Below are 22,518 nucleotides of genomic sequence, written 5' to 3'. Positions count from 1 at the left end.
AAATACAAGATGCACTCAACCCATTATCAATATATTTAAGACAGAGACATTTTGTGCATACTGCTACTGAAAAATGCCTTACCCTTTAAACAAAACAGGGATTGTTTGTCCATATATTGCAATATATTTAAGCTGGCCAACTACGTCAAAGTCATCTCATATCTGGCCAGTCCTATGCTCAGTTTTCATCTGATTCATTAAGAATTCTATTGCTTCATTATGTCTAATAAAAGGGCAGCCAAGTTTGGGAGTTTTACTTTGAAAGCAGCTAGTAAGTTGCAGGTAAAACTTAGTCCCTTTGTAAAATGTATAATGAAGCAATAGCAAGCACATGGGTTCAGTGGTCACAATGTGAGTACAACCCTTTTAAAGTACAAAACAGGAAATCACTAATAGAATATGACATCATCACCATCATTTTTTTTTTAAAAAACTTGTTTTTATTTAAAGATCTTTACATAATTATTATGCAGTCATTAGAATACAGTAGTTTTTCTTGTGCCATTAACATTATGTATTTACTTTTTTATATCATTATAATAACAATACTAACAATACAAACGTTCAGCTCAAATGACAAATGACAAACAACAAATAGGACCCTATCAAGAATTCTGTGGATAGGAGGCTAATAACCTGTTAGTTAGGTAACTCCAGGGGGTGTCATCACCATAATTTAACACATATAGTTAACTCTTTTATATTTTCTGTTTCCTTCACTTCTACTCCCACTACCTCCTTCTAACACAGGAGAAAAACCAAAAATAAAAAAACAGTGGAATCAATTATTTACAAAACAAAACATACAAATGATAATTCTTGTTTAACCCATTGGGAGTCAGTGAGTTTAATTGATGGATTCAACACAACTTTTCTCTTTCTCAATGCCAGCTCGCAGTCCTTGTCCCCCACGATTAAGTGGAAGGACTTCATCCAACACCATATATTTTAAATCCAATCAGAGTGTCTTATCTCCACATAATGTAATTTAATATTACCCCTTCTAATGGTCAGGTACACCACAAATTTTCATACATATGTAAAGTGTCCTTTAAGTTGGTAACTACATCCAATTTGAGGATGGCGAAAGACCGCACTTTTGTTGACACAACTGCATTGATTACAGGATAAACAGGGGAATATTCCCTGTGACCTTGGACTGATGCAGGGCTGGAACTAGGCAGAAGAGGCACGTGCTGAGGGTGCAACAATAGGGGGGTGCTGAGCAAGTACCTTTTAAAGGGTCTTCTGTCTACCCCTAATCCGTGGAAGGCTTGGCCAGTCCCTGGACCAATGTATGTCTGCACAGGCCCCTCAGGTATCCGAACATCCGAATATACCAGTTGTTTCTCTAAATTCCTACCCTTCCGATAGGAAATCATAGGTGGTAATGAAAACTACTTTTAATCTGAGGGTATGCCGATATGGTGTTGGAAGAAGTCTTTCCACTTAAGTGTGGGGGGCGTGAGTTGACATTGAGAAAGAGAGAGAGGTATGGTGGATCCATCAATTAAACTCATTGGCTCCCAATGGTTTAATCAAGGATTATGATTTCTATGTTTTTTTGTAAATAATCGATTCCACTGTTTCTCTATTTTTGGTTTCTCTCCTGTGTTAGAGTGGTGGTAGTGGGATTAGAAGTAAAGGAAACAGACAATACCTATCTGTGTTAAATTATGGTGATGATGGCATATCCTATTAGTGATTTCCTGTTTTGTACTTAAAAAGGGTTGTACTATTTTGTATTGCATTGTGACTACTGCCTACCTTCATTTAGTGAATCACACCATACCTTCCACATAGTACCTATGAAATGGCTTTTTAACCTTTTTTTGCTAACTTCTCTGAGCAAGGCTCAGAAGGCCAAATGGCTGATTTTCCTCACAAAAGCCTATGATTGAGTTAACAAGCTGATATAGGAAGGCACTGCTATGTATACAAGGTATAAAAAGAAATAAGGAAAATGTTTAACATTTGAAGAAGAGTTAAAAATATAAATATTTGAAATATGTACTTTGTCGTCATTGTTTCCGGCTTTGATCTTTCCAAAGAATGTTCTTTTTAAGGCAAAGAGCAAATACAATCACCTAAAAATGTCAAGCCATACCACATAAACTCCCATATTTATTAAGACACTAGACAAATATAGGTGAATATAAAAACATGTATCAGTAGGTTCACTACTCTTCTAATACCTCTCTTTCTTACTAGGTTTTTTAATTCTCATGTCATTTTGTTATCCCTGTCTGTTATCTGGTTTTGACTCCTAAAACAATGTAGGAGAAATCAGTTCTCTTTCAAGTCTGTCAGTAAGCTGGAATGTATATTGGAAAGCAGCTTAAAAAAACATTTTCTTTCATTATGCAAAAAAAAAAAAGCCTTTGGGTGAGACCCCTTATAATATTTTGATGACCAGAAAGTTTTCAGTATCTGTTTTTACACTGTAAGTTAGTGGCGACGAAAGCAGGTCACACAAAAATGAACAATGTTAACCAGCTAAAAAAGTAAAAGCAACTGATTCAAGTCCCCTGTTTCACCTGTCACTTATTGTACCAGTTCATGTCAGGTGATAGTTGCCTGAAATAGCACCCACTTTTTTGAGATGCAATGTTGTCAAAGATTTAACAAAGATTTTTGAACTACGCTTGAAGATCCCAAAACATTCCTATGAGACTTATAATTAAATAATAATTACCCTTAACCAAAATGGTTGACATCTGCTCATGTCCAAGTCCAAACAACCCAAATTCTGTAAGGAGTATATTTGTAATTGTAAAAATGTTGGCAGTATGACAATTGGTTTCAGCTTATGGAACTTTTTGCACCCATTTGTGCTCTTGCACTTCTGTGTGGGGTGTGTGTCAATTCATGGCCAGAACATTGTCTGATTTGTTCGTTTTACTGCTTTATTTAATCTGAATGGTTAGGTGTAGGTCAGAAGATCAAGCCTTTGTCGGTCCTTCAGGACAGGTTAATTGGCTGATGAACTTTACCCTATTAGATGTACATGCCAAGGATCAATATTTTATTTGGGCAGAGCCTAGTGTGACTGTTCGGCAAATTCTATAAGACTATGGCAGTTTGATGAGCATTATTTGGCGCATGATTGCAGTGGCATTCACAATGTCCCAGCCCTTATGCCATTGTGCATATTGTATGATTCATTTTGAGTGCTTCTTTAATTAAGCTGAAAGCAGAGGTAATCAGTGTGCCCCAATCCATCCAACAGTGACAGACAGACCTCCACTCACTAAAGCTGGACATAGACATGCAGATTGTATGCTTATGTCCGACAAAGGCTTGTTCGATGCGATCTTCTGACCTACACCTAACTATTCAGATTGAATAAAGTAGTATAAAGAACAAATCAGACAATGTTATGGTCATGAATTGACAGACAGCAATCATACATTGATATTGTCAGATAGGCAATACATGCAGAGATATTATGGTTAGCCGACAGAAGTTTTCTATCCTGTCCGATCGATTATTCGGAAAGGGTTTTTTTTTACAGTGAGAGCTGTGGATGTGGAATTCTCTCCCTGAATCAGTTGTACAGACTGATATATTAGATAGCTTTAAAAAGGGGTTGGATGGCTTTTTAGCAAGTGAGGGAATACAGGGTTATGGGAGATATAGTACAATTACCATTTTGGAGTCAGGAAGGAATTTTTCCCCCTCTGAGACAAATTGAAGAGACTTCAGATGGGATTTTTTGCCTTCCTCTGGATCAACTAGCATGAACTTGATGGACGTGTGTCTTTTTTCAACCTAACTTACTATGTGACTATGACTAAATGACCTATCGCCATGGTAGAAAATGTCGGCATTATCCACACACGGGCTGAAAAACGTACGAACCTTCGTTTCTAACATCTTTATCTTTACTTCTACGGCCAGCTTTAGCCACTTGTATATCTGGAGTGGAGGGCTGACAGTTGCGTTAGCTCACAGCTACGTGACTTTGGGAAGCAGTGACAGGTGAACGGGGGCCTTTTTACCACAGATGTTTTTCTGGCTTGATTGCAGAGGCAGCTAGGGTTGCCACCTGGCTGGTAAAAATGATGGTTGATCCCAATTAATAGGGAAAAAAGATAAATATATAGGAAGGCTGGTATTTTTTGCCAGAAAAGGTGGCAACCCTAGTGGAAGCCTAAGCACTGTATGTGCTAATAGCCCCGAAGCAAGTTGCAGGGGGTCCCAGGTAGGGTTGCCACCTTTTCCTATGTATTTTACTTTTTTCCCTATCAATAACATTGGGATAAGCCATCATTTTTACCGGTCAGGTGACAACCCTAGTCCCAGGGGTGTAGGAAGCTAAGGCCCTCATTAATGAGCAATTGCAACATATCTAGGTAGAATACATCAACTTACAAAGGTTCAGGGCCGAAACTGAATTTGTTGTGGTCCAGTGAAACAACTAATTTCACTACCCCTGAAACAGTAAATAATACATTGGCACTGCCATGAAAATAGAAGGTAACAACAACAAGAGCAATTTCCTCTCCGAATAAAACAGACACTGGGATGAAAGCTTCCGTGAGACTGTGGAATAGGTTAAATGGCTGCTTTCCCTAACACAAATATGAAAGAAAAATCATACAACGTCCATGTTTAACCCTCTGCATTTATTAACTGTGTGAGTGTTATTACTGCGTCACTTTAGGAATCCGCTCGAAAATCCCAGCAACCCCACGAGCCTATTCCTATTATCGATTTTACTGCTAGAAAACCGCAGCCCAACAGCAATTTCTTTTTGTTTGTTTTTACGCTGACTTTCTACGACGCATGCGCAATGTGAACGCAGCGAGACAGCCAATCAGCGTACTGGAGCGAGCAGAGAGTAACCCCGCCCTGCCGTAATTTGCGACGCTGCGCTGACAGGGGAATCAGCAGCAAAGATGCCGCTGTACGAGGGGTTGGGCAGCGGCGGAGAGAAGACGGCGGTCGTCATAGACTTGGGGGAAGCATTTACTAAGTGAGTAGGGGAGTACAGCCATTTATATACTACATGGGTCCTGCCCTGAGTCATTGTCGCGGCTTTCAGGCCTCAGTCGCTGCGGCTGGCCTTCTGCGCCGCGTGTGGCAGTGTATATAACTGGGATTCTCTCATTGCCACCACTAGTATCGGTCTATTCTGCTTCCTGATATGTAACTATGAATGAGCAGCTCATGGGAGAACACTCCTCGCACTGTATCCTGACACAGAGGGGCCGATTCACTAACTTCAAGTGAAGGATTCAAAGTAAAAAAACTTCGAATTTCGAAGTGTTTTTTGGGCTACTTCGACCTTCGACTACGGCTTTGAATCGAAGGATTCGAACTAAAAATCGTTCGACTATTCGATAGTGGAAGTACTGTCTCTTTAAGAAAAAACTTCGACCCCCCCTAGTTCGCCATCTAAAAGCTACCGAAGTCAATGTTAGCCTATGGTATAAGTGACACACAATACACAAACTGGACTAGAACTGTAACAGCTTCTTTATAGTGGATTCATGGTTTTCCCTGTACCTCAGGGTTGCCAGTAGGGATGCACCGAATCCGGGATTCGGCCTTTTTCAGAACCGAATCCTAATTTGCATAAGCAAATTAGGGTCGCGTGACTTTTGTCACAAAACAAGGAAGTAATATTTTTTACCCCTTCCAACCCCTAATTTGAATATGCAAATTAGGATTCAGTATTCGGCCGAATCTTTCGCGAATGATTCGGCCGAATCTTTCGCGAATGATTCGGCCGAATCTTTCGCGAATGATTCGGCCGAATCCAAAATAGTGGATTCAGTGCATCCCTAGTTGCCAGGTGTAATTTTCAAAACCAGCCAAAGTCAGCTACACAACCAGCCCACAACTAGCCAAGAGGCACTTCAAAAATACCACAATATGTGCAGTGAAAAAAAAAAAAAAAAGTTTAAAAAATACACAAATATATATGAAGATATGCCATGGGACAGATGGGGGGCCCAGGAGGTATAGGGGTCCCTTAAGGTCCTAATACATATACAATTTCAATAAATATTGGTAAAAATAACAAAAAGACAAACAATTACAAAAAGTATTGTAGGAGTGATCCCTATAACCACCTAATCTGAGGAAAATGATTGTCACAAGTGCTCTTCCTAAAACAACTAAAGCCGGTACATTTCCCTGCAACAGATGTGAAACCTGCAAATACATCCTGTGTACAATATAGGTATCACTTCTACAATACTTTTTGTATTTGTTTGTTTTTTTGTTATTTTTGCTACTGGCTAACATGGTACCACAGGTTTTGTTTTGTGCTTAATAAATATTGGTAAAACGGTTCAACCTTTTTAGGTGGCCAGCAGATTTTTGCCCCAAAATTGTCTGGAATTGAGGAAAGTCACCAGATAATGCAAGACTGCATAAGAGTGACGGGAGACTGGGGTACAGGACCCAAAATCTGGTAACTCCCATTGCATGCTGGGTATTGTAGTCTTACATTGAACTTGGCAGTTAGCAAATTGGTAAACAAAAAGTACATTACCCAACATGCATTGGGAGACTCAGGCTTTTCACATTAGGGCAAGAAAAAACGTTGGCTTGTTTACAAAGTACAAACCAGCCAAAGTCCCAAAAAAGTAGCCCAAATCTGTACCTTAACGAGTTTGTACTTTCAAAACCTGCCTGGGCTTTAAATTAGTAGCCCAATTTGGCTGGAAATCCTCCAGCCTGGCAACCCTGCGGTGCCCAGTTGTTTAAGTGTGGGATTTCACTCTTGTACAAGTATTATATATATTATTGGGACCTGGGAATTTCCTTATAAGGGGGCATTCCATAATCTGGAGTAATGAGTATCTTGTAATATATATCCTTATTTAGTGATGTTATCCGTTACAATAGGTGCTTGATGATGTAATTTGTGTCACATAACTTGCTGAAACTTATATTATTATAGCATTATATAGTGAATAAACGACCCCAACTGTAAAATACAAGGATATTATACGTTACCAAAGAGTTCCATGACCATATAAAAATACGAGGCCGAAAAGCTGAGTGTTTTTATACAGGTCATGGAACTTCGAGGTGCAGCTCCCTACATCCCTCAGTTCTGTAACATATAGTGTAACAAAGCTCTGTCTGTCCATATGTAACTAAAAAAACAGCATCCACAAAAACTCATTTATTCTTGCCCATGTATTATTTGTTTTCAAAGGCTTAACTTTTCCACATGTTATGTCAATGAAGTTCATTATTTAGATGAGTAGTATTTTAAAATTGCAGGTTCAACATTATGCTCCGCTAAACTGACCCATGACTAACACTTCTACTTTACAGATGTGGATTTGCTGGGGAAACAGGGCCACGATGCATTATTCGTAGTGAGATAAGAAAGCCTGGCATCTCTGAGGTATTTATTTTATTCACAAATTACTGCAAAAATGATACTGTTATTTATGTACTATTTTTAAAATTATTATTAACATGTATTTATATAGCGCCAACATATTTTGCAGTGCTGTACCATTACTATTTACACAAATCAAGAAGCATTTTTGCTACTAATTTTTTTTTATTTGTTGCAGCCTATAAAAGTTGTCCAGTACCATATTAATACAGAAGAATTGTATTCATATCTAATTGAATTTATTCACATGCTTTATTTCAGGTAAGGAGAATTACACTGTTCAGAATTGTACAATACTCTTTCTTGAAAAATAAAGTAAAGAACATTGGTGGCATTTGTAAACCAAACACACAAAGATTAATTTTCCCTACTATACATTTATATGCATATAATAAACAGGAGCCATGAATATCTTGGAAATGATATCCTTATAAACAGTGCTTAATTAGGTAATCAGTAATAATCAAAGCTTAATGATGTAATTTCTGTCACATGACTCACTGAAACGTGTGTATTATAATAAATAAAGTACCCCCTGTTGCAAAATATAAGGATATTAGAAGTCACCTTGGAGATCCATGACCTCTGTATGACCTGTTTTTATATGGTCATAGAACTCCTTAGTAACTTATAATATCCTTATATTTTACAAGAGGGGGTACTTTATTCACTATATAATTACCATTGACAGTGCATAACTGAAGGAATGGTTCTGTAGTTTGTTTTGTCTTAGTTCTGTTGCAATCTCTGATCTCTGATACAGTAAAAAAAGCTGAATGACTAATATGCTCCAGAGCATGATTCTTTCTTGCATCAGATTTCTATCTGTCATAGATGTTTGTCAGGTTATTATTATCCTCATATTTAAACTTTGGCTGAATCTGTTTTGTTATGTTTAGCATTATATGTTTGCTTTTCAGGCACCTTTTGGTGAATCCCAGAGATCGCCGTGTTGTTTTGATAGAATCTGTGCTGTCTCCGTCTCACTTCAGGGAAACACTCACACGTGTTCTTTTCAAGTATTTTGAGGTATATATTTTAAATATGTGTTGCAATGTCTTGCCTGGTCTCAGCCTCAGAAACCATGCCATAGCCCTAACCGGATTAAATATTTGCTTTCTCTATCATGCCCCGGTTCACATAAAAAGTCTCAAAGACTCTGTCACTGCCTTGGTGCTGGTCAACAACAGATAAATATCAAAATCACCAAAAGCACTCATGGGACTTTGTATAGTGCAAAAAAACTGGTTTATTTCGAAGTTTTGGCTCACAACTCAAGCCGTCATCAGGCCTTGAGTTGTGAGCCAAAACGTCTAAATAAACCAGTTTTTTTGCACTATACAAAGTCCTATGAGTGTGGTCAATTTTGGCAGTTTTGATATTTATCTGTTGTTGACCAGCACCAAGGCAGTGACAGAGTCTTTGAGTGCCCCAGTTTTTGTATATATGTGTGTGTGTGTATATATATATATATATATATATATATATATATATATATATATATATATATATATATATATATATAGACAAATACAAGAGGTCCTCTGCACTCAACACATTATCAATATATTTAAGACAGAGACATATTGTGCATACTGCTACTAAAAAATGCCTTACCCTTTAAACAAAACAGGGATTGTTTGTCCATATATTGCAATATATTTAAGCTGGCCAACTACGTCAGTCATCCCATATCTGGCCAGCCCTATGCTCAATTTTTATCTGATTCATTAAGAACTTATATATATATATATAGGCAAATCTGTGAATGCTTGTGCCATGTGTAGGGCCATTGGAGGGGCTCCAGAAATACAGTAGCAACAACCCACGGCAGCTCAGCTGGATGTTGCAAGGATAATTGCAAGTTTATTTTAAAGCTTATGTGCAAAATGCAGTGTTTTGGGTGGCACAATTTATTGCTAAAAATAGCTTGTTGATTATTGTTGTTTGTTACTAAGGTATTCCCAAATGCCATGCCTATTAGTGGCACTTCATGAGCTTGCAAATTAGATACAAAGGCCAGGGTTTCAGTATGAGGTTTATACAATACGCTTGCCCAATTCTGTAATTTTACCGAATAATAAATAATACACTGCAATTTCATTCTCTGTCATTATTTAATTTTCCCAGCTGGAATAGAAGGTTACTTTGTCTTTAAGTCAGTTGCTTTTCACCTAATGTTTTTACAGCTAAGGGACTGCAAAGAACATACCGTAGTTCAGATTCTTCTATTATAAAGCATTTCACATTTAATTGTTTTTTTTAAGAGATTCATTGCATTGAACATTTCAGTTTAGGATTTGTTCAGTAAAAATGATAGAATTGGTCAAGACTGTACTTTTGGACACCACTGTATGAATATGACTATTAATAATATGGCTTATGTATATTTTCTTACAGGTTCCCTCAGTGCTCTTTGCTCCAAGCCATCTCATGTCTCTTCTAACCCTTGGAATAAACTCAGCCATGGTTTTGGACTGTGGATATGCAGAAAGCTTAGTGCTACCTGTATCCTTTTTTTTAGAAGCAAAATATAATAGAGTATAATCTATAATAAAGTGTGCTATTTGTCTTTTCTGTTTGTATGCTTTGAGAAATAAGAAGTTTGCCTATTTGTAAGTCTTCCTTTCACATTATTGAACAGACAGCAATAGCCTTATTTTTACTTTTTGTTGTGTATTTATTGTGTGTTTTAATTCACACCATAATTTTAGTCCACCTCAGATTTTATATTATAAACAATCACACCCATCCTGTAGGTGTGCTGTTATTGTTCTCTTCTTGGTGCTCAGATTTCTTTTTGCCGGTGCTTCCATGTTTCACATATTAATGAATGGTTAGATGTGTGCTTACTGCTTAGCTGCCAATATCATTCAAAAACTATAGTGTGTAATTATTTGTTGTATAGGTTTTATAGGTTTTATAACCCCCTCCTAATGTTTCGGTGTAAGTGCAGATTTAGCAGTCTGATATTTATTGCATTAGAAATGTAAGTGAACACATTTTCATTGCAATCAGGAATGGCCCTCTTTTACAAGACCTTTAATTTATAGAAAATATATATTCTTAACATACATCAGATATATGAAGGAATTCCAATCCTTAGCTGCTGGGGAGCTCTTCCCTTCGGAGGCAAAGCGATTCACAAGTAAGCGTTTTATTGCCAAAATTTATTTTTTGTGTGTTTTCCCCAATTGGGTCCCTAATTATTTACTATTTGTTTTGTATTTATCATAAAGAGCTTGTCAGTATCTCTTTGCCCTAAATCAGGAAAACAGCAGCTTCATTGCTATGGAAGTGTAACACAGGGTCCATATAGATCTATGGCTCATAACGCTTGAACAGAACACCCCGGGGTATGGAGTCGGTACATAAATCCTCTGACTCCGACTACTCGGTTTATTGTACCTCCTACTCCAATTCCGACTCCTGTGTTTTTAAAGGAGAACTAACCCCCCCATAAGAAAAACTGCATCCACTACATTAGATAGTCCCCCCTCCCTGCTTTCTCCCTGAATAGTACAAATTAGTTCCAAAAAGTGTCCCTGAATGTCATGATCACATATTTATGCAGAGTAGCGCAGCAGAGCTCATGGGCACCATCTTCCATGGGGCAGCCATTCAAACTGGAAAAAAGTAGAAAAAGCACAGTTTACATAGCACATAATGCACCATTTAATTGGACAGAGTTTTTTTGCAATGTACCATGTAACCTGTGCCTTTTCTCCTTTTTTCCATTTCAAATGGATACACAGCAGCTTATTTATATAAACTATAATTTTCATTCTGAAGCAAACACACAGCTTTCACCAGTGCATGCTAGTAGTATATTGTATGTTAATTACTTTAAAAACACTTATTTTACTGTTCCTTTAATATACAAATGTATTTTCCAAGAAACACAACATACAAGGCTTTATATCACTGCCAAAGCTCAAAAATAGAAACCACGTCCTTCTATTTCTAAAACAAAATCAAAGTTAAACTACAGAAACCAAAAACAATTCGAAAACCTAAAACAACTTATATATTAATTGTACTTGGCATATAGTTGTACAATAGCTGTTATATACAATTCAACATTAACTAAAGTATTGTTCTTAGAAACAGAATTACTTCTGCCATATCCTCCTTCATAGAAGCTCTTAAATCTGATTATTTTCAGTGCTGGTATTTAAAGTTATTAGGAGTTAGTACATTTTTGGCGACTCCGACTCCGGATACCCGAAATTGCTCCAGATTCTGACTCTACAACTCCACAGCTCTGAGAACACCTAGAATTGCCTTCTCATAATGTGTTGATTATGAATTGCTTTATCAAAAGCTATCACTAATGAGTGCAGTCTTAAATGGTCATGTCATTAAGTGGTCATGAAATGGTCATGACTCACTAAGTCAAGCTTACAACGTTCCACTAGTTACAGTATTTTACAGTAACCCTCTGAGACTATAGCCCTCCCTCCACTGAGAACCCCAAAGCCCCCCTTTTTCTCTAGCAGGTGGCTGAACATCATCTTGAGTAGTAGTACTAAGTAGTCACTGACTGATCAATATAGATGTACTGGGTGTATTTAACACGTTTGTAGAACCAATATTGTAATGTTGTCTCAATGTTACAAATGCTTAAAGAAAAACTTAAAAAGAACAAAAACATAGTAACCCTTTGACATTAAGATAAAAAACAGGGTTGAAAGTTTTTGGATTTAGTGGTTGATAAAGTGAGTGAACTTTTAGTCCAGGTCTGTGTATCTCAGCTTCTTAACCCTTTGCTCAACATGAGTAGCTTGTAAATAGGGCTTATGCTGAAGATAATTTTTGCCTGCTGTTTAATATAAAAAATAGTTTGTTGTTATTTCTTGCACATAACTGGGAAACTGAGCTACTCAATATTTGGCCCTTTCCAGGCAAATAATTAAATTACCACAACACAGATTCAAAAGTCCATTATCTGTGCACTGGAAATCTAAGTACCTAACTGTCAAGGACCAAACATGCAGTAGCTCAGTTTGACTGTTTGCCCTATTTAGCTCAAGAAATAACAAAGACCATAGATTTGTATGATCTATACAAATCAAATTTATTGCACTGATGTTGAAAAGGGGGATACTGCTCCTTTAAATGTAGATATACATGAAAGCACATTCTACATAAGAATGTTGTGGTATGAGGAGCTTAAAGGTTTAAATTTTAGTATGTTATAGAATGGTCAATTCTAAGAAACTTTTCAGTTGGTCTTCACTGTATGTTAAAAGTTTCTTAATTATTTGACTTTTTCTTCTGACTCTTTCCACTTTCCCCATCTAAAAACAAATGCTATGTAAAGTGACATATTTATTGTAATTGCTACTTTTTATTACTTATCTTTCTATTTAGGCCCTCCCCTCTTCATATTCCAGGCTCTTACTCAAATCAGTGCATGGCTGCTAGGGTAATTTTGACCCTAGCTAGCAACTAGATTGCTGAAAGGCAAACTGGAGAGCTGCTGAATAAAAAGATAAATAACTCCGTACCGTATATATTTACTATATACTGATAATCACAGATATTTACATCTGTTAATTCCATACATCTTTGCTTCAGAGAGCTGGAATCACAGTTGTTGGAGGAGTGCACAGCCAATACAGGAACAGCCAAGGACCAGAGTTTGCCATCTGTAATGAGTAAGCATTGTTTTCTTGTATGAGGCAGAACTGAATATAGTCAGTGTCAGCATGTGCTCCAAACAATAAAGTAGAACTAAACCCCCCATTTATCAAAAATCCCCACCCCCTTCCCTCCATTGCCCCCCCCCCGCTAACTCCCTCCATAGTTCCTTAGATGGAAAAGTGTCCCTGGAATTAACCATGACATATTCATGCAGAGTAGCGTAGTGGACCTCTTTGGCGCCATCTTTTGTATCTTCGGATCCTCTTATTTTCTTTCGTCAATTTTCTGAGCTTTCTGGCACATTTGCAGTAGGCACGATATCCAGAATGACCCCAACTGCACATGCTCGAAAAAGCTCCATGACGACGCTCACTTCTGAGAGGAACCCCAAGATACAGAAGATGGCGCCAAAGAGCTCTGCTGCGCAACTCTGCATGAATATGCCAAGGTTAATGCCAGGGACACTTTTTCAACTAAGGTACTAGGGAGGAAGAAAGCAGAGAGGAGGGCGGATGGAAGGAAGAGGATTTAGTTCTCCTTTAAGCCGCTAGTTGTTGGCAGATTCCTGAGAAGAGCTTGAGCTGTTGAAATTGTAAAAGCGTATTGAGTACTTTTTAAAAATATTTAACCTTTTCTTTTAATAAATCAACCTTTTAGCCTTTAGGAAGTGTTTAGTTCCTGTGTGACTTGTCAGACTTGAGATTAAATAGATTTATCTTGCTTACTGATATTTGTTCATTTCAGGCAGTATTTCAGAAGAAATAGTGGAGGACATTAAAGGTAATGGATCAATCCCTGCACAACAATAACCGGAAATTCTGGAAATGCTGAAATCACAGCACTGAACAGCAACAATGCTAACCACCATCACACATAAAGACACAACCATAACTCTTTAGGAGCATATTTATTAACATTGGAGACCAGCATCACCAGTGATGTTGCCCAAAGCAACCAATCAGGTCTAACTTATAGGTGACTGTTCAAATTGAATTGTTGATTGGTTGCTATGGGCTAAATCACAGGTGATGTTTGTCTCCAGTGGTAACAACTCCCCTAAGTGTCAAGTGGGTTTATACAGCAGCAACAAAACAGTTTGTGTAGACATTATATTGTGGCATATCAGGTGATTGTGTTTCTCTTTCATTAAAGTGCGCATCTGCTTTGTGAGTGACCTCCAGAGAGGACTAAAACTTCAAGCAGCAAAATTTAATTTGGATGGCACTGCTGAGGTAGGATTTATATTGATTTTGATTACCCCAAAGCAAGGATAGAGTATCTTTTTGCAACCCAGTGATTTCTGGATGGAAATGAAATGTGACTACTGTTCTGTGCACTTGCCTTTTTTCATTGTAAGTTTCCTTGTTTTCATCATCCTTAGCGCCCCGTGCCACCACCTGATGTTGACTATCCTTTGGATGGACAAAAGATTTTGCATGTTAAAGGTTCTATAAGGTAAGGAGGCCTGATAATCTGTGGATTCTGCCAAATACCAGAGAGACTTCTCTATTTATTGGGCCTTTGGGGAGCTCTTTGGACTGTGTACTTGAAATTCCAGGGCTTACTTTGAATCCCGTTCAAGATGTGTAGGTAAAATCAATGTAAAGACCAGGTTTTAATCTCTAACCTAGTATTATGGTGGAGACCAAAACTTTGACGTTTTTAATGTAGTTGAAGTTACTTGCATCAGCCCTTGCTCCTGCCTACACAGCACTCTAATTCCCTACCCCATGAAACATTTTGTGAGTGAATATAGGATACTCACATACCTGATGTGGTGTTCAAAAGATATTGGAGTGGATTTCAGTGGGCTGCAAGTAAGGGGCCTACTTATCATGCTGTGTAAAAAGTGGAGTAAAGCATTACTGGTTATGTTGCCCAGAGCAACCAATCATCAATTAGATTTTCACAGTTAGAAAATAAATGCAAGGATCTGATTGGTTGCTATGAGCAACACCACAGGCAATGTCACCACTTTTAACACTGCATGATATATAGACCCTAAGTGTTTGCTCCTGCCACTTCAGACTTGCCCAATAAGCTTCCACAGATGTTGATAGAATACCTTGTTAAACTGAATTTATTGTCTGGCCAGACAAACTGGCTGCCATGTAGTAGAATCACATCACTTTATGTTACCTTACTTTATGTAGTAAATTTAAAAAATATATATATATTATCCAAGATCATCTATTTGTTTATGACCAGCTTCAAATAACTGCTAAGGTCTGGCAGTAGTATTGCTCACAAGGAAAGAAAGTTTGTGTTTCTGTTGCTTTACAATTTTAAGGTAGAAGTTACACTTCTGTTTTGCAGGGATTCTGTTGCAGAACTGCTTTTCGAGCAGGACAATGAAGAGAAGTCTGTTGCTTCCTTAATACTGGATTCACTTGTTCAGGTGAATATTTATGTTGGTGGCTAACTAAGTCACATGCAGGGTGATTTTTAGGATATGTGATCTACCTGCCTGCAGGCCACCTGTGGAAAGCCAGATTTTTCTAATATTATAAATGTAACCGTATAATGGCAATATCCACTACAATTATGTTAAAACATCTTGTGCTTAAGAGGTCATTCATTTTTGGAGGTAGTGTGGTGTGGCATTTAAATTGTATGGGCACATGACAGGGAACTGATGAAGTAGATCATATTTAGAGTTGATCACATGGACTACTGGAATAGTGATTCAACTGAAATGGGCTAATTAGATTATTAGCTGGTTTAGAGAAGCCTCAGGGTTCTAAGGTCCAGAGTTATAACCATTGCTTTTTTTGCACAAACGGTATTTTCAGTTCTTGTGCAGCAGCTTGCCAAGAAAGAAGGAGGCTTATAGACCAGTCAGAGATTTAACTATTTTGAAGACTGTGGATAATCAAAAATATGGATAAAGGCCTGATTGTTATTGCAACTATGCTGTTCTGTTTTATGGAATCATTTAGAGTGTGTTAAGGGAACTATTCAACTTCAAACAAACTGTAAAGGAACAGTTCAATGTAAAAATAAAAACTGGGTAAATGCTGTGCAAAATAAAAAATGTGTCTAATATAGTTAGCCAAAAATGTAATCTATAAAGGCTGGAGTGACTGGATGTCTAACATAATAGCCAAAACTTCCTGCTTTACATCTCTCTTAACTCTGTCAGTGACTTGAAGAGGGGCCACATAGGACATAACTGTTCAGTTAGTTTGGTTTTGAACCATAGCACGAAGCTCAGATTAAAAACCTAATGGTTATGACCCATATGGCCCCTTCAAGTCACTGATTACTGACTGGTAACTAATCAGAGAGCTGAGAAACAGGAAGTAGTGTTCTGGCTGTTATGTTAGACATCCAGTCGCTCCAGCCTTTATACTTTACATATGTGGCTAATTAACTATATTGAAAACATTTTATATATTGCACAGCCTATTTATTTACCCAGTTTTTATTTTTACACTGAACAATCCCTTTAAGTATAATAGAAAGAGCTTTAACCAGCAGTTCTTTGAGTTTTGAGTGTAAACTTTAATCTGAATCCACTAACCCTAGGAAGCATGAAAGACTGATTAAGTGGGGGAGTTATATGCCATACAGCATTTGGAACTTCAATCTGGTGCAAGACAGAATAAAATGAAAATGGCTTTAAAACCTTAAAAACTAAAGACAGATTAAAAATTGTCTTAGAATATTAGGATATAAAGTGTATAAAACCTTAATTTTAGAACTGTCCGTTTATCACATTTAAAGCATAGGCTCTGAAAAGGGAAGGGAAACTGCATTTCATAATTTACAATAAATAATGTTTTAAAATGAGCACTTCCACGCTCTTGTCCTGTAAACCCTGTGCTCTAAATGTGATAAAGGGGCTGTGATAAAGAAGAGGGTAGGCATGTGAAAGAAAAATGGCAGTAGTTGGGAAAAGTAGTAGCTGAGAACATGTTTCATATTTTAGCATTTCTGTTTGCATTTGGCAATAAGCAGATATTGAGTAGTATGAAATAAACAGACAAAAAATTCTAGTATTTAAGGAGATGAGATTCCATCTGCAGTCTGGAGTTAGTGGAATTTGAGGTTTTTGGAAGCTGCATATTCTTATCCATAATTGTACAAAATGCCTAGTTGAATAAGACCCAGTGGAGTCTGAGTGGATGTGCATTTGAAGTTTTGGAAACATTTTGTGGTTGTCAGCGAATTAACATTTATTTATTTATTGACCAGTGCCCAATAGATACAAGGAAACAGCTGGCTGAAAATCTGGTAATTATAGGCGGTACTGCTATGTTGCCTGGATTCCTTCACCGACTTATGGCAGAGATACACTACTTGGTGGAAAAGCCAAAATACAAAGAAACTCTGGCTACCAAGATCTTTAAAGTTCACACTCCCCCTGCAAAGCCAAACTGTGTGGCATGGCTTGGAGGTACAGTATCCATAAAAGTGGGAAGCAATGTGGGGGTGGGGGGCAAAAAAGTTTTTTAAACATTTCCCTATGATTCTTATAATATGAATGATTTTAAAGGGGTTGTTCATTTTGAGAGTAATAAAAAGTAGCAATAACAATAAATGTTTAGCCTTACAGGGCATTTGTTTTTTAGATGGGGTCAGTGACTCCAATTTGAAAGCTGCAAAGAGCCAGCTGAATAAGGCAAATAATTAAACTATATATATATAAAAAAAATAAAAAATCAAAGCCAACTGAAAAGTTGCTGAGAATTAGCCAAAAATATAACCTAAATCTATAACCAAAATTTAACTTAAAGGTGAACCACCCCTTTAACGTTATTGACTTATATACGAGTTAAGCACACATAGACAGGTTTCATAAATCTTTCTACTTCATACCTTGGCCTGGCACAGAGAATTACAGCCTGGTTTGTATATGTAGATGCCATTTTTTTCTTTTTTTGCTTCTTTACCAGGGGCGATTTTTGGAGCTCTTCAAGATATCCTGGGGAGCAGATCTGTGTCTAAAGAATATTATAACCAGACTGGACGTATACCGGATTGGTGTTGCCTGAATAATCCACCTCTTGAGATAATTTTTGATGTTACCAAGTCTGGACCCCCAATGATGAAAAGAGCTTTTTCTACTGAGAAGTAAATGCTTTGCCTTGCCTCGCCAAACCTTGCTTTGCTTGAAGATGCGATTCTTCTGAAAGACTGATATTTATTACACATAACAAACCTGAAATTGTTCTAACTGTAAAGCCTTGGGTTTAATGTTGCCTTTTTTTAAATTTGTTTTACCTCTGTAGCAAATTTTAGGAAATCGTCAAATGATCCTTGTAAGCCAAGAATGTCCAGTCTACCTTACAAATTTCCTTCTCAACCAGCTAAGGAGGATGGGAATTGTGGTGGAAGGACAGCTGGAGGGATGCAGCTAGTATTCCCTCTTACATTTGTGTAGGTTGTGGACAAACCTATTATTTTGTGCATATTATTAAAGCAATGTGCAGAATGTCTGCATTGTAATGGACCTAAATATCATATTGGCATGGAAACCCTCAGAGCATATTATACTGTTAGTTTAATGTAACGGTGCCTGGGTATTTAACATATTGACACATATTTTAAAGGAAACACTGGCAACAACACGGACATCTCTATTGTAAACATTCCTTCTTATCAAACACTAACCCAAATACACTTGATAAATAATATTAATATATGTATATATCATCCCATGTTTTGCAATTCAGTCACAATAAACTCCAGAGCAGCGCACAACACTGCTGTGTGTTTTTGGGATGGAGCACTTCCCTTATTTCTTGTTTTGAGGAGGGCGTATCCCAGTTATATACACAATATGGAGGTGCTTCATGGTTCCTGCACATACACAGAACAAAGGTAGCGTTATAAGAGGCCTATTTATAAAAGCCATTATACAAAGTTATGGATGGGCTAGGGCAGCCAGTGACCTTGTGTTCTGCTTCTACGAAGGAGGTTAGTTTGGAGTGGACTTAACAAAAACACTGGAAGTAGTTTTTGTAGTAGTAGCGGAGTCGAATTTTTATGGTGAAGAGGCTTTCTGATTAGTTTAGGCTAATCTAAAGGGTAATTGAGTCACTTTTGAACTATGGGGGGGTTGTGGATGCACACCTGAGGCCAATTTCAAAAAGTATAAAGCCCTGTCTAAGTAATTCAAGTAAATATGCCAGTGCATGTAATTTTGAAACAGGGTTTTTTTGTTACAAAGTTATGATCATAATATTGATAAGCCACCATACCACGTCAAGGTAAAACCCCACATGGTGGTCCCTAACTTATTTATCTTTAATCATAGTAAAAAAGGAATATTACCTCTCTGTAGTAACAATTCTTTATGTAAACATCTCCTGTGCTTTGGTTTCAAACTCTGTGCTAAATCCTCCCCCGCCAACTGCTGAGCGGCTTTTAAGAGGGAGAGACTGCCTTAACCAACGCCCATTTTAGAAAAGTAGAAGTCAGGTGTTGTAATTAAAAACAAAGTAGAGTGATATGTGCAGTTGCACAATAGTGTGTACATGTGTAAGTGAAATGTGAAGGTGTGTATGGTAGTGATAAGGGAAAGTGTATGTGTATTTGGGAGTATGTATGTAAGTAAGCATAGAATGAAAGAGTGTAAAGGAGAACTAAATGAAAGACACAATAAGTGTGTGTACATAGAGAAGTGTCTAATGGGACGTTGGTTTTTTCACGGCTAGATCCTCCCATGCCGCTAGCATTTATGGCTTTTAAGAGAGAGCGATTGCACAAACCAAGGCACAACAAGTGAGGGGGACCACCAAAAATTGTTTCAAAATTACATGCACTGGCATATTTACTTGAATTACTTAGACAGGGCTTTATACTTTTTGAAATTGGCCTCAGGTGTGCATCCACAACCCCCCCATCACTTTTGAACTAGCCATGAACACAAAGGTCCCCTTGCTCATGAGGTCACCAACAATAATCTGATTTTTGCCCAACTGACCACACAGGCATAATTTGATAATTTATCTCCCATGCCAAAGATTATACACCATGGGGGACCAATACAGACCTACAGAAGCGGACAAACAACTTCACCTCAATGGGATATTCTTCCAGTGAGGGAGGTTTTCAAATATAGGTTTAGGGGCTGTCATTTTGGCTACATGTTTATAAATTGAAAGCTTGGTGAAGCTTTAGAGGTCCATGCATGGCCAGCTTATGTGCTTAATAAAGAGGCCACATTCTCAGTTTTGCCTGCTGCTAGGAAACATTTTGGTATTATAAATACACACGCAATCAACACTTGCTTTGGCAGCCATGGCATTAGTCTCCTGCATGATATTACAGAAATGTCTGAGACCCTTTACATATGCAGATTTTTTCAAGTATAATTCTTTTGCTTATACCATTTTATTACATACAAAAAATACTGCCACCCCTGGGACAGAAGTGAGGGGGGGTTGCTTGGGTGATGGGCAGAGATTGAGTGGATCGTGGCCAATTTTTGACACAAAGGAGCATATTAGAGGTGTGTTCTGAATGTTTGAGTAAGTGGACTTTGTCTACTTGACTGATTGAAGAGGGGCTAATAATCCTGGCCCCTGTGGGGGGTGGCCCTGTTAACCAATGACTTCCCTTAAGCATGTTAAAGGTTCTCCTTTACTCTTCCTCCATGTAAAGGTTGGCCAAAAATGTTAAACACTAGCTAACCCATGGCACAAGCATGTTTCCTTGTAAATGTGGTCCATATAGTTGTAGTTGGTGGTCTTTAGATACAGTTCCCAGAGCATTACCCACATGACAGTGCTACAGGATGGGATTCGAAATTCAGGGTTTTTGTACAATTCTGCCTGAGGAAACCAGAGGGATCACAAACACTATTGCTCAATGACAGACTAAGATTGAACTCTTATACTTATTCATTCACTGTTACACATGTCATTCATCTGTAGCCTCGCTCAGATGAGGCTACCTCTCAATGACAGGTTTTAAGCAGAGACAGAACTTCCGCTGCTGTGAAAGAAGGTGGTGCACTGGGGACCAGCCATTTTAGGGGACAAATTCTGAATATGGAAATATGGACCCAAAAATATTCATGCAGTAGCATTATCTGTTGTCTTTTTTTCAGACTTTAATGTCTTAGGGTTCCTGGTTCAGAAGTCTTTTTAGGAGGTTTGGAACTCAGTGTAAGTGTAAGGAAAGAATAACTACAGAGGAAGCAGACCCTGCAGGGGGCCCAGGAGGTATAGGGGGGCCCATGAAGCCCTAATTAATGTAAGAAGGATTATTTTCTATAGAGAGAAAATAAAGTTCCCTGCAATAACTAATTATTAATTAAAAGCTCACTCCAAAATCTTTAATTACTTAAAACCAACTAAATTTTCTAACAAGTACGATTGGTATTGGACATTGTGTCCTTACTATATGCGGATCCACACCCTACCAGCAACAAATCACAGAGTATTCCAGATTGAATTCATCAGTGACGTTTAATAACAACTATTCCAACATTGAGAGTGAAGACAATATTGAGATTAAAAATGCCTTTTCAGTCCAAAGATTTCAGATTTTTACAGGATTAAAGTGCAGTGCATAGAGTTAAAAGTAAATTAATAATGTGCTGAAAGACTCGATGTGTAACCAATTAATTCCCAGCTCTAGGGCTAAAGTGCAATGCTGATTTAATAAATAGAATTTAGTCAATTAAGTTAATCACTTTATAAGTTAGTTACCAATTAATTAGTCCTCTAGTTTTCCATCCCCAGATTCATAATTTTAAAGTGCAGTACTATAAATAGACTTAAAATATATATAAATTTAGGATATAAGACCATGCGCTTAATTCATAGTAATAGTTAAACAACGAGACCACAGTCCCGGTAACCCTACCTGCCTGCCTTTGCTTTGTGGTGTCCCAGGGAAAGAAAATAATAGGCAGCCAGTTTTGGGACAGCTCCACCGTTCTTTTTTCACCTTTGTCATCTAATTTCATATGAATTAAGTGCATGGTTTTTAAATTTATATTGGTCATATAAACCTACTACTGGTTAACCTACTAATATTGAAGTTTCGATTGGGATTTTAAGTCTATTTATAGTACTGCACTTTAAAATCATGAATTTGGGGATGGAAAATTAGAGGAGTAATTAATTGGTAACTAACTTATAAAGTGATTAACTTAATTGACTAAATTCTATTTATTAAATCAGCATTGCACTTTAGCCCTAGAGCTGGGAATTAATTGATTACACATTGAGTCTTTCAGCACATTATTAATTTATTTTTAACTCTAGGCACTGCACTTTAATCCTGTTTAAAATCTGAAATCCTTTGACTATTTTTAATCTCAATATTGTCTTCACTCTCAATGTTGGAATAGTTGTTATTAAACATCACTGATGAATTCAATCTGGAATACTCTGTGATTTGTTGCTGGTAGGGTGTGGATCCACATATAGTAAGGACACGGAATGTCAATACCAATCGTACTTGTTAGAAACTGGATATAAAACTTATTTAAAACAATTAAGGAGACTATCTTACCAATTTCATCCTAATTAATGTGCCGTTTC

The 22,518-nt window shown here is 37.5% G+C and overlaps 1 protein-coding gene across 1 annotated transcript; it reads left to right on the top strand.

Moving 5' to 3' along the window:
- The first annotated feature begins 4,886 nt into the window (after positions 1–4,886).
- actr10.L (actin-related protein 10 homolog L homeolog) lies at positions 4,887–18,721 on the top strand. Its single transcript, NM_001095020.1, is given in 13 exon segments — positions 4,887–4,978; positions 7,300–7,372; positions 7,548–7,630; positions 8,290–8,398; positions 9,770–9,877; positions 10,450–10,517; positions 12,950–13,029; positions 13,760–13,795; positions 14,168–14,247; positions 14,397–14,470; positions 15,332–15,413; positions 17,213–17,414; positions 17,914–18,721. Coding segments are annotated over 13 exon segments (1,254 nt in total). The 5' UTR covers positions 4,887–4,901; the 3' UTR covers positions 18,096–18,721.
- Positions 18,722–22,518: the final 3,797 nt, after the last annotated feature.

Source organism: Xenopus laevis, chromosome 8L (genome assembly GCF_017654675.1).
Source record: "Xenopus laevis strain J_2021 chromosome 8L, Xenopus_laevis_v10.1, whole genome shotgun sequence".
In the NCBI taxonomy this organism is placed as follows: Eukaryota; Metazoa; Chordata; class Amphibia; order Anura; family Pipidae; genus Xenopus; species Xenopus laevis.
The sequence above is the reverse complement of the archived record's forward strand: the minus strand, read 5'-3'. Positions and strand labels throughout refer to the sequence as shown.